Below are 12717 nucleotides of genomic sequence, written 5' to 3' on the forward strand. Positions count from 1 at the left end.
TTAACCCGAGTTGTCTCGGGTTATTTTATATGAAGTTATCCTAGTGTTATGATCTAGGTTACGAATTTAACATGTTAACCTGTGTTGACGCGATCATTTTTTTATATTATTTTTAAATTTAATTTCTTTTTAAATTTTGTCCTTTAACATTGAGTTGCTTGAGAATTTAGTTTTATAATTTATTTTTTATTTACTTTCTTTGAGGTTATCTTGGTTTCATGACCCGAGTCACTAATTTTATAGGTTAACCTAAATTGACTCAAATTATCTTTTTATCTTCTTTTTTTAACAAGTTTTTCTTCAATTTCATCCTTTAACATAAGATTGATTAAAAATTGTGCTTCATAATTTATTTTGATTTGTTTTTCATTGAGTTATCTCAACTTCATGACCTAGATCACAGATTTGACAAGTTAACTCGAGTTAACTCGGATTGTTTTTTTTTTTTTCTATGAGATTATTTTAGTCTTGTAATCAAGGCCACGAGTTTAGCATGTTAACCCGAGTTGAATCAATTGTTAATTATATCCTTTTTATTTTATTTTTAATAAAATTTATTATTTAGTATTTGGTTGATCATGAATTAAGTTTCATAATTTATTTTTTTTATTTTTTTTCTATAAGGTTATTCTGATTTCATGACTTGAGTCACTAGTTTGATAAGTTAACTCATGTTAATTATGAAATTTTCTTAATACATTCTTCAATATTAGGTTAATTAAAAATTATATTTTACAATTTATTTAAATTTGTTTTTGTGAAGTTATCATGGTGTTATGACTATGGTTGTAAATTTGACAAGTTAATATGAGTTGTCCCAGCCAATCTAATATGTTGTCATTTCAATATATACATTTTAAAAAAATATTGTCTTGAATTTTTATTTAATAAAACTATATTTTTACTAGTTGTTCGAGTTGTCATTATACCCACTGAGTTTAGCAAGTTATATCAAATCAACCTTTATATTATTTTATTTTATTTTTTGTTAGAAAAAACATTAACAATGTCTGAACATTTTTATTTCAAGTTGAAACAATATTTGATTCGATCCGTATCACTAATATAAGTCAATGATCTAGTTAATTCTAATAGAAAACATGATGCATAAACATTTTAGTAAAATTTTAGTTCAATCTAACAATAATATATATATATATATATATATATATATATTTTCATTTAAAAAAATCAATTGCTCTTCTCAACTTCTTCTTTTTATAAACATGCATGCTAGACATTAACAAAAAAAACTAAATCATGTGGTGATATTACTGTTCATATAGACTCATGCAACTGTAGATTACAATAGTAATCCACACTGTATTCCTTTTTTTTTCTTAGTTTTTTTTGCACTTTTTCATTTTTTCCCCCAACTTTCCACTTTTTTTTATTTTTTTTCCCTGTAGTTTTTTATTTTTTTTTCCAAAATTACTTTCCTTTTTTTTTTCAACTGTCTTTTCTTTCTTTTTATTTTTTAAATATTGAACTAGTTAAATTTTGCTTTGTAATTTTTTTTTAAAAAATATTCTGGATTGCAACTGTGTTTTTCCACATAATTTTTCAATTTTATTTTTTTATTTTTCAAAATATACTTGTCAATTTTATTTTTTTTATATTGAGCTAATTAATAATTTAGTTTTGTAATTTTTTCTTTAAAATATTTTTGATTGCTACAATATTTCTCCACGTGTGTTTTTTTGTTTCTTTATATTTTTCTCTGAAATTATCTTTTTTTATTTTATTTTTTAATATTAAAATTGTTAAAAATTACAGTTACAGTTATGAGGAAATCACTATAACTTTCTTTACAAATTACTGTGGATTGCTACAATATTTTTTTTCACATAGGTTTTTTCTGTTTTGTTATGTTTTTCCCTAAAATTATCTTTGTTAATTTTATTTTTTAAATATTGAGCTGGTTAAAAATTATAATTACAATTTTTTTCCTCATAAAATACTATGAATTGATACAGTTTTTCCTCACATGGTTTTTTTACAGTTTCTTTTGTGTTTTTTTTTCTAATATTTTTTTTTAAAATTATCTTTGTTGATTTTATTTTTTTAATATTGAGTTGGTTAGAATTTAACTTCAATATGGATTATAATAGTAATACATAGTGCATTTCTCTTCTTCTTTTTTTCATTTTTTTTATGCACCTTTTCTTTTTGTTTTTCCAACTTTCCTGTTTTTTCATTTATTTTTTTTTCAAAATTACTTTCCTGTTTTTTCTCCTACTTGCCTCTTATTTTTTTTCCAAAATTATTTTTGTTGATTTTAATTTTTAAATATGGAACTGGTTAAAATTTTGCTTTGTAATTTTTTTTAAAATACTATGCATTGCTATGGTGTTTTCCTACATAGTTTTTCTATTTTATTTTTTTATATTGAACTGACTGAAAATTTAGTTTTCTAATTTTTTTTCTGTAAAAAATTGTTGATTAGTATAGTGTTTCTCCGTATTTTGTTTTATGATTTTCTCTAAAATTATCTTTTTTTTTTATTTTTATATTTTAATATTGATTTAGTTAAAAATTATAGTTATAATATGTGAGGAATGCACTGTAACTTTCCTCGTAAATTACTGTGGATTGCTACAATATTTTTTCCCACACGGTTTTTTTTCTGTTTTGTTGTGTTTTTTCCTAAAATTATCTTTGTTAATTTTATTTTTTAAATATTGAGCTGGTTAGAAATTGCAATTACAAGTAAATACAAGTTTTTTCTCACAAAACACTATGGATTGATACAGTTTTTCCTCCCTTGGTTTTTTTCCAGTTTTTTTTTAATTATTTTTCAAAATTATCTTTATCAATTTTATTTTTTAAATATTGAGTCGGTTATAATTTAACTTTGTAATAAAGTTTAATCATATAGGGAAAGCTCTGTAACTTTTTTCACAAAACATTGTGGATTGTTACAGTAAATCTCCACATGGTTTTTTTTATGATTTTTTTCAAATTATCTTTGTCAATTTTATTTTTTTAATATTAAACTGGTTGAGATTTACAATTGCAAGTCATTACAAATAATACTAAATCATGTGAGGAAGTGTAATAGCTTTCATCACAAAATATTGTGATTTTTTTAATATTGAGCTGGTTGATAATTACAATTGCAAGTCATTACAAATAATACTAAATCATGTGAGGAAGTGTAATAGCTTTCATCACAAAATATTGTGAATTGCTAAAGTGTTTCTAACATGGTTTCCCTTTCTTTTTTTTGGTGTTATTTTTTGTTATTTTTTTCTAAAATTATCTCTGTCGATTTGATTTTTTTAATATTGAGCTAATTAAGAATTTAGCTTAGTAATGTTTTTTAAAACATTGTGAATTATTGCAATGTTTTTCCATATTATTTTTTTATGATTTTTTTTCAAAATTATCTTTGTCAATTTTTTTTTTGAATATCAAGTTGGTTAAGAATTATAATTATAATAAAGCTAAATCATATAGGGAAAGCATTATAGTTTTTCTCATAAAATATAGTGGATTGATTCAGTATTTTTCTAAATAGTTTTTATTTTATTTTATTGGGAAAAACATTGTAGTTTTCCTCATAAAACATTGTCAATTGCTATAATATTTTTTCTTATGGGTTTTTTTCCTTTCAAAATTATCTTTGTTGGTTTTTTTTTATATTAAGTTGTTAGAGAATTTATCTTTGTAATTTTTTTTACTTTTTATTAACAGAAAAACAAAATCATGTGGAGAAAATATTGTATTTTTCCTTACAAAATACTATAGATTACTACAAATTATTTTCTTCAATCTTTAAATTTTTTATTACCAGCATAATTTTTTTTCCGTGATAAAATATTAGCTCTATTATATATTTAATTTCTATTATTTATTTAATATTAGTTTATAATTATAACCTATTAAATATGTTTGTTTTATAAATTAACGGCAACGCCCGGACATGCATTCGTTCACTGTAAAAAAAAATACCAAGTAGTTAACGAATTTGAAATTATGAGAATAAAATCTGAAATACATGGAAATAAAGGATTAATTATTTGTTCTGTAAAAATATAGGGATGGAGTTGAAATTGACTAAAAGAAAATTCAACGAAAACTACGCACGTGTAGTGGTGAACAGAACACTGATTGAAGTGCTTATCTTGTCCAAAGAAACTATATCCTTTTTCTAATTAATATGGTTTCGTCTTTTTCAAAATTCACTGCTCTCTCTCTTGTCCATCTCAGATCATAAGCCAATTTCTTGAATCTTGATATATAAATTTAGAGATAATAGCTTCCTCCTTCTTTCTGTCTTTCTGTTTATTCTTGATTTGAAACAGGTGACGCCAGTGCTGTAAAGTATCTCAAGAAAATCTGAAGCTTCGATAAGAAATCCAGGTTAGAGCTAGTGACAATTTTTTAATGCCCTAATGACAGATTTCATAATGGCATCACATCTTTCATGAGTTGCAACTAGCTTCACATGGCTTCCTCACATGATCTTTATTCGAATTCAAACAAGCTGAACGAACACAACACTTTATGCATCGGCAAGGCATGTGGGGCTGCCTGGATCTTGAGGAATAAAGGGTCAGGCACCTGTTGCTGGAAAATCTCAGCTCTTTAATTAATCAACTTGTCATGTTGTTATGCTGCAACTTAGATTTTCTTGCTTTGAATGGTTCAGTTGTTGAGGTTTTAAGGGTAGAAGTTTGTTGAAGGAGTGAAATGAAAACTTTCCAAAAAAAATAGGATGACAGGGAGATATAGGATAGGACCTCCTTAGTCATTGACTTTTGTTGAAAGAAAATGTCAAAAAATTAACAGAAGAAACAAGGAAAGAGGTAGAAAAAATGAGAGTGAATGTGAGATAGATCTTAATAATTGGTGCTAAAGAAAGGGTTTGTATATAAGATCACAGATCTTCATTTGCCAGCTAATTCCAGGAATGGACTCTCCTCTTGTCATAAAATTGATGGATTGTGCTAAGGCAATTGCAGATGGTGACCTGAAATTTGCAGATCAGCTTTTTAGCGATATGGAATCCCTGTCAGCTGCGGAAACCAACCGAGTGACGAAAAAAGTCGTCGAGTATTTTGCTGAAGCTCTAGCCCGGAGAGTCCATGGAGTGCATCCTCGAAATCCTTTCCCATTACTTCCTTCCTCAAATTTAAAGAAGATCAGCTATGAACCTTCTCCTCTTGAATGGTTTGCTTGTATGTCCACGGACTATGCCATTCGTGATGTCTTAGATGTTAAAAAAAATAAGCTCCACCTTATTGAGATTTCCAGCTTGGTAGACTGCTGGCAGCGGCATAGTTTGGAGGAATACCTCATACATGCGCACCATGGCATGCCCTTGTCATTCCAGTACACCAGTATTAGACCAAAACTGTCAAAAAATGATGATTATCTTCAAGAAAACCGACGGATGATCACTGAAGTAGCCCAGAGGTCTCGGGTTGATTTCAAGTATAGAGCATTGTTTGCTGATAGTGTACCTGATATAGTAGAGTCTGTGTTGAGACTTGAAAGAACAAGCGAGGATGAGATAATAATTGTGAGATGGGTGTTTCAACTCCACAAATTGCTTGCACTTGAAGGAGCAGTTGATAAAGTGTTGTCAAAACTGAAAGACCTAAAGCCAGATATCATGGTAATTGTTGAACAGGAAGCTGACAATAACACTGACGATTTCTTCTACCGGTTTGCCACATCATTCAAATACTACCTCAACCTTTTTGAATCTCTAGAGCTCTATGCAACCAACTTAAGCTCCCTGATTTGGGAAAGACATTTGAGGTGGCAGATATGCAATGTGGTTGCAAGTGAAGGCATTGACCGGATTGAACGGCATGAGACATTGGCTCGCTGGCAACAACGACTGTATGGTGCTAGGTTCTGTTCAGTTGCCTTATGTTCCGACCAGTTTGCTGATTTTTTATATGATTTCTCAGCGTATAAAATAGAAGAAAATAGCGGATTTCCTGTGCTGTTGGCAGCAGGTCACCCGCTAATCTTCGCATCAGTTTGGAAACCTGCTAGTGCAACTCATTTCAGTGGTGGTGAATGATCTCATTTCACTCCCTCTTCTTTTGCTATATATTCAATCACCAAGCATATGTTCATTTGTGTTTTCTTGTTTTCTGAACTCTCAATCACTTGGGTCAATGAGCACAGAAAATATTGGCAATTCAGATGACACAATGAGAGGGACTGACCTTAATCATCCTATCACAATACAAGAAGAAAGTACATCTCCAGTAGTTGAGCCAGAGGCAGTAAGCTCTTCAGAGTTTGCTGAGCCAGAGGTAGTAAGCTCTTCAGAGTCTGATGACGACAATGAGTACGTTTATAATAGAATAAGGAGATTGACGCACGGAAAGATATGGTCTGTAGAGGTAACGTTCTGTATTTGTGAGATTTTGGTCAATTTGTTGATTCATTCCTTATGGTTAGTCTAAAGATGAACGCCCAAACCCTCAATTTCCTAAATATTTATCCTCGTTTTATCGCCTTACTGATGACAAACTATAATGTAGCTTAAAATGTGATAATATTTCTAGGAGGTACGAGAATATTTGGTTTCTCCTTTGAAAGAGAAGGAATCAAAAAGACTCAGCAGGTGGAAGTCTCGTCAACTTACCAGGTATCTGCACAAAAATCATGCTTGATCTTAACAATTATATGGCCCATCAAGTAGGTCAATTATGAAAATTGACTTGAAAGCTTATAGGAATGTTGCTGGACGGGATAAGCAATTGAATGTTACCGATACATCACTTGCAAGTCTGCTTAGGATTCCTCCATCAAGCACCCCAATACGCGAGGAGAAACAATATTATGTTGATGATTCGGTATGTATAGTTCAGTTCCTCCTTCCCCCCTTATTTTCAACTTCGGTGTTGCAATTAAAAATACATAAACTATTGTTTATATATGTGTCTTTATAACAAGGTTATAAATGCATTTTTCGACTTGCTGAAGAAGAGACAGGAGAAGTTTCCAGACTGGTACAAGAGGAACTCCTCATTGCCAACTTGGACAATGGTAAGGGTGATTAAAACTTGGCCGTCTTTTGCTTCTCTTTATTCATTGTCGTTAACCTGTGTTCATTGTCATGGCCAAATTTACAAGACCTTCTTGCTTTCTGGAAAATGGACCATGACAAAACTACTATCTTGCATAAACATTGAAGACATAGCAGGCACAGCAAAGGTATCCCTGAATGTTTTAGCTCTCCTAGTTATTTCAATGGCTGCTTGCAACTTGTTTAACTCTTTCTCCAACTCGCCTTCATATTTAGTTGTTCATACCGTTGTGCTTGGAAAATCATTGGATCCTCATTTGCGTTGACATGGAGAAACGGGAATTTCTTTGGTTAGATTCATTAAATTCTCCTCCTGATGCTCATCATACGGAAAAGACTACAATTTCGGAGTGGCTTGTAAAGCACCTACTACCAGTGTTGGGCTATCGTAATTCACAGCAATTGAAATTAAAGCAACTCAGTATTCCATACCAAACAAAGTAAGTAGCAAACGATATTGATATGAACATGCTCCAAAATGATACCGACTCTAAAAAGTTTTAACTTTTTGTTGCACAAACAGTCGAATAGACTGTGGCATATTTGTGATGAAGTATGCTGATTGTCTTGCACATTGCGATCACTTCCCTTTTACACAACAAGACATGCCTCACTTTCGGCTTCGAGTCTTTCTGGACATATATCGTGGGAGACTACCTGTGCCACCCAGCCATGTTAGATTCTTAAGAGCCTTGTATAAGATATAGGATTCTCTGTTTGATGGATGATCCTTCCACTTGTTATGTGGAGAGAAATGCAGGAAGCTGTCTTATAACTAAGGTACTAACGCAGGGCCTTTTCGCTCCTGTTCCTACTTCTGTGATAGAAGGTTGAGGGAGTGGGGGCGAATGGAGCAAGCTATTTAAGAGTAATTGTTTTACACTTAAATATATATGATAATTGATGGGAGACACGCATGATGATAAAAACACTCACAGAACTTTAACAACATTATATTCGCAATTAGGGTAATTTTATTGCGTATTCTTTTATATATATAATATGTATGTATTTCTTCTCATACTTTTTTATCACCTTAATGCTATTTCCTAACCACCACAAGTTATATACATATTTAGCCCTTGTTTTATCCCTTTTATTATAAGGAGAAGTTTGAATCTAACATTTTATAATTAATAATGGACATAGAAGTCACTTGAATTACATACTGGTTGAGCCTTCTTTTCTTTTTCATTTTTAATTTGGTGAATTACATACTGGTTGAGCCTTCTTTTTTTCTTTTTCATTTTTAATTTAGTGATTTTGTGCATGTCCCATCAATGGTGTCATGAAAAATCAAATTTAGAAGACACATGGAAAAAAGAAAAAACATTTCTTCTAATGAAATAAATGTATTTGTTAAAAGAAAAGGAAATACATTAATAAAGAAATATAATTTAGATTGAAGAGATACATCTTTTTTCTACTTGTTTTAAATTTTACAAAAAAGTTTTTTTAATTTCTTTTATTATTTATTCAAGAAACAGGCTACTAATAAAAAAAAGAATAATTTATTTAATAAAGTATTTTAAATTGTAACATTTTATATAGATATCTATTTTAATCACAAAAAAATTAAATAAAAAAAATTTAAAGAACAAATGATAAATGTGCAAGCGTTAAAATATAGCATGGTGGAGCCATAATCTTAACAGATATCAGCAATGCCTCGGTACTTTAGCAATGCCATGATAACTTTTGCTGCCATGGTTTCAAACAGATATTTTTAATTTTTTTTTTATATATAATTAATTAAAATTAATAAAAAATAAATAAAAAAACATGTTTTCATTAAAAAAACAAAACACATGTAGCTTTTTGTTTGATTAGACAGGTTGCCATGATAACTTTTGCTGCCATGGTTTAAAACAGATATTTTTAATTTTTTTTTTATATATAATTAATTAAAATTAATAAAAAATAAATAAAAAAACATGTTTTCATTAAAAAAACAAAACACATGTAGCTTTTTGTTTGATTAGACAGGTGGTTAAAATTCTATTTTCGAACATTTCAATCTGAACACACATTCTCCGCGGCTAACCGTGGCCTTAACACGTATCATGGGAATGACCAGCAAATCATTACAGTTTGAACATTGTACACAATTTAAAATATAAAAAGCTACGTGGGGTTAAAAAATTAATATAAAAGTCTTTGAGCATGAAAATGTATAAGCATATCAATATTTTATGATGATTTAATTTTAATTAGAAAAATAAAAATAGTTAAGTTCAAACTTATAACCTATTGAACAAAACTTTGAAATCTTGATTTCTAAAATGATATTTTCACATAATAAGAATGGAATTTTCTACAAGATTAATTTGGTATTTAGCTTTCTTATTTGTTTTGATTATCATGGTATTGTGTACTCGTTATGTTGGGGAACAAATCCGACTCTCAATTTATACATGATAAAATTAAATATAAAATTTTTATTATAAAACTATTAAAATTATAAGGAAAAAAAATTAAATAATTGACAAATACTTAGATATTTTTCAAGGACTAAGTTTCAAGGGCAGGGTAAACATTAAGCTTCATTTTCCCTTTTCATCCGTTCATTTATTTATTTGTTTTCTAATTTGACCTTATTACAATTTTTATTTTTTTTTAAGATTGGACTTAACAGGGTTTTCTTATTGGCTATATAAGGGGATCTCCTGATGTTGAGGAAATATGTGGTGCTTAGTTGATAATTAATTTTGAAAATTAAAACTAAATTCAGCTAATATAAAATAATTAAGTATCAAGAAACCAGAATTTAAACTAAAATAAATATGGGCACTATGATAAACGAGCAAGGAAAAAAGGTTGGTTTGTGCGACACACGTGTTAGCAAATGAGAAGCTTTCAAAGTGTTAAAGCTACGCATGAGTTGTATTTTAATTGCCAAATGACAACTTCCATAATAACATTGAAAGTGCCAACCACTCTCTTTCTGGTGATGTAATGTGTGTCAATAGTGATATAGCGATGGCGCTCCGACAAAAATCTTGTTCTCATTCCTTGTTTCTCTCTCATTTTCTTGAAAATTGGTGATGTAATGTGTGTCAATAGTGATATAGCGATGGCGCTCTGACAAAAATCTTGTTCTCATTCCTTGTTTCTCTCTCATTTTCTTGAAAATTGTATTAGTTTAAATTTTTAAAAAAATATTATATTTTTTTTTTATTATATTAAATTCAATCATTATTTTTTTATTAATTTTTTTTATTTTGAGTTTTTTTTTTTTAATTTTGCTGATTAGCATTTAGTTTCATTTGATTTTTATATTATATTTGATTTTTATTTTTTTAATTGATATTTATTTTTCTATCCTTTTATTAATTAAATTTATTTCTCAATTTCATTCCTCAATATTTTATTTCATTTTATTTTTATGTCAAATTTAATCCTTATTCTTTTTAATTGATTTTTTTTTGCTTTCGATCTTTTTTAAATTAAATTAAAATTTTTTATTTTATCTTTTAACATTGGGTTAGTTAGAAATTACTCTTCATAATCTTTTCAATGTGGTGATGTTAGTCTCATGACCTGGATTACAAGTATTAAACATTAATCCAGATTGATATCAGTTTTTTTTAATCTTTGTTTATATTGATTTTCTTTTTTAATTTTATTTGCAAAATTAGATTTATTGGGAATAGAGTTTCATATTTTTTTTTTTTGCTTTACTTTTGTAAGATTATCATAATCTCATGTTATAAATCTTGTCCAACGGATTTGTCAAAGTTAGCTTAATCTTGCCTTTTAAGTTATTTTTTAATATTGAATATTTCACGGCTCCACTTTTTAACATTTTGTTTCTTTAGAAGTTAGGTTTCATTTTTTGTTTTGTTTTTCTTTCTATTAGATTTTTTCATTTGCATTATCCATCTAATGAGGTTTGATAACTTTACTCATATTTGCAATTATTTTATTTTTTTAGGTTTGTTTTTGTTTAACTATTTTTTTAATTTTACTCTTTTACATTTTGGTTATTGGAAGTTGGGCATCATCATTATTTTTTATTTTCTTTCAATTAACCTTGTCTTATGATTTGAATGACAAGTTTATGATGTTGACTTGGGTCAATTTAGATATTTTTTAATTATTTTTTATTATGTTTTAGTTTTTTTTTTGAACATCATGTTTTTTTGGAATTCAACTTTTTTATTACATGTGGAAAATGTTCTTATATATATATCTAGGTTATCATTATCACTTTTTATTACTATATCCTAACCATCACAATTATATCTTGCATCAAAAGTTATATAGCCCTTGTTTTCCATTTTATTATAAGGAGAAGTTTGAATCTAACATTTTATAATGAATAATGGACATAGAAGTCACTTGAATTGCATACTTGTTGAACTTTTTTTTTTCATTTTTAATTTAGTGATTTTGTGCATGTCCCATCAATGGTGTAAAGATAAATCAAATTTAGAATACACATGATTTTTTTTTAATAATTATTTCCTTTTTAGTATCATTGAAGTTTTTTGTTTTTCATTTTATTTTGTAACGTTGCTCAAGATCTTAATAACTAGAAAAATAGCTTTAAACGTACTAACAATTGGAGACATTTAAAAAATATTAAGATTATAATATAATTTTTAAAAATATTTTACAAATTGCTTTTTATCTGGAAAAAATATTAAATTGATATTTAAAAAAAAAATTAATGTACTAATATTAAAAATAAAAAATATTTTAATTAAAAAATATTATTAAAAAACATTATTCATCAGATTACCAAATACATTGACAGACATGATGAAAGATTATTTTTTCTTCACATTTGTCGCTTATTTCATACATGTTGATTTATGCTCAAGCTAGCCACATACAGTATCAAGTTGTTTTTACAATAAATGAAATTATGTATCTTCTCTTACAGGTATAAAATAAAACTCAGCACTAATATTTAATTTTAGAATGGCTAAACCCATTAATATCCTGTATTTGTTTTTACCAATTCATCAAAAAACTTTATTTGTTATCAAATCAATTGAGTGAATAATTTTTTTAAATTTGAAAATAGTACCTAATTGATCGAATTGATAACAAAGTGGTTTTGTGGTTAATAACATGCTTTAGCTATTCTAGAATCTAAACATATACTAATGAGTGATAACACTTATACATATTATACTATATTTTAAAATATACAAGAAAAATATTATATATGTATTGTAGATATAAATTTATTATGATATGAACAACAATATAGCGCACATAAGATGTATTTTTTTTGCTATGTTTTTAGTTAAAAAGTATCGTTGGGGCATTGTCTTTTCTATAACAAGAGTTATTGGGTTTGATTTAGTAGTAGACTCAATACTATTAAATTTAAATTAAAAATCATACCTAAATATTGTAGATTATTGCCTTTTTTTATTTTTTGTGATAAAAGCTACTGGGTCTAGCTTGACAATGAGACCCAACATTATTATGGTTGGCTGGGCATCCATACCCAAATTCTATACCAAAAGTTATTGGGTCTGGCTGCCCAATATTGCTGGGTCTGCCTGGGTAGCCAGACCAAATAATATTAAGTCTATTTTAGCAATCAGATCCAAGAGATTAGGTCTGGCTACACAACTTTTTTCTTGTTAACATATTTTTTATTTTATTTTTTTCATATGGTAAAGAGAAAATAAATTGATGAG

At 28.0% G+C, this 12717-nt stretch overlaps 1 protein-coding gene across 3 annotated transcripts; it reads left to right on the top strand.

Annotated features, from left to right (window-relative positions):
• Nucleotides 1-4129: 4129 nt before the first annotated feature.
• On the top strand, nucleotides 4130-7990 carry LOC105133196 (DELLA protein GAIP-like). 3 transcript variants are annotated; one of them, XM_011037072.1, is made up of 8 exons: nucleotides 4130-6032; nucleotides 6166-6368; nucleotides 6534-6616; nucleotides 6671-6824; nucleotides 6925-7017; nucleotides 7105-7185; nucleotides 7274-7497; nucleotides 7581-7990. In XM_011037072.1, exons 1-8 carry the CDS (start codon nucleotides 4916-4918, stop codon nucleotides 7762-7764), a joined length of 2139 nt encoding a protein of 712 aa, XP_011035374.1. In that variant the 5' UTR covers nucleotides 4130-4915; the 3' UTR covers nucleotides 7765-7990. The 3 variants fall into 3 exon arrangements, with proteins under 3 accessions (XP_011035374.1, XP_011035373.1, XP_011035375.1); XM_011037071.1 differs by having other exon boundaries at nucleotides 4131-6032; nucleotides 6148-6368; XM_011037073.1 differs by having other exon boundaries at nucleotides 4133-6032; nucleotides 6148-6368; nucleotides 6704-6824.
• Nucleotides 7991-12717: the final 4727 nt, after the last annotated feature.

This window comes from Populus euphratica, unplaced genomic scaffold, assembly GCF_000495115.2.
Source record: "Populus euphratica unplaced genomic scaffold, PopEup_1.0 scaffold110.1, whole genome shotgun sequence".
NCBI classification, from domain to species: Eukaryota; Viridiplantae; Streptophyta; class Magnoliopsida; order Malpighiales; family Salicaceae; genus Populus; species Populus euphratica.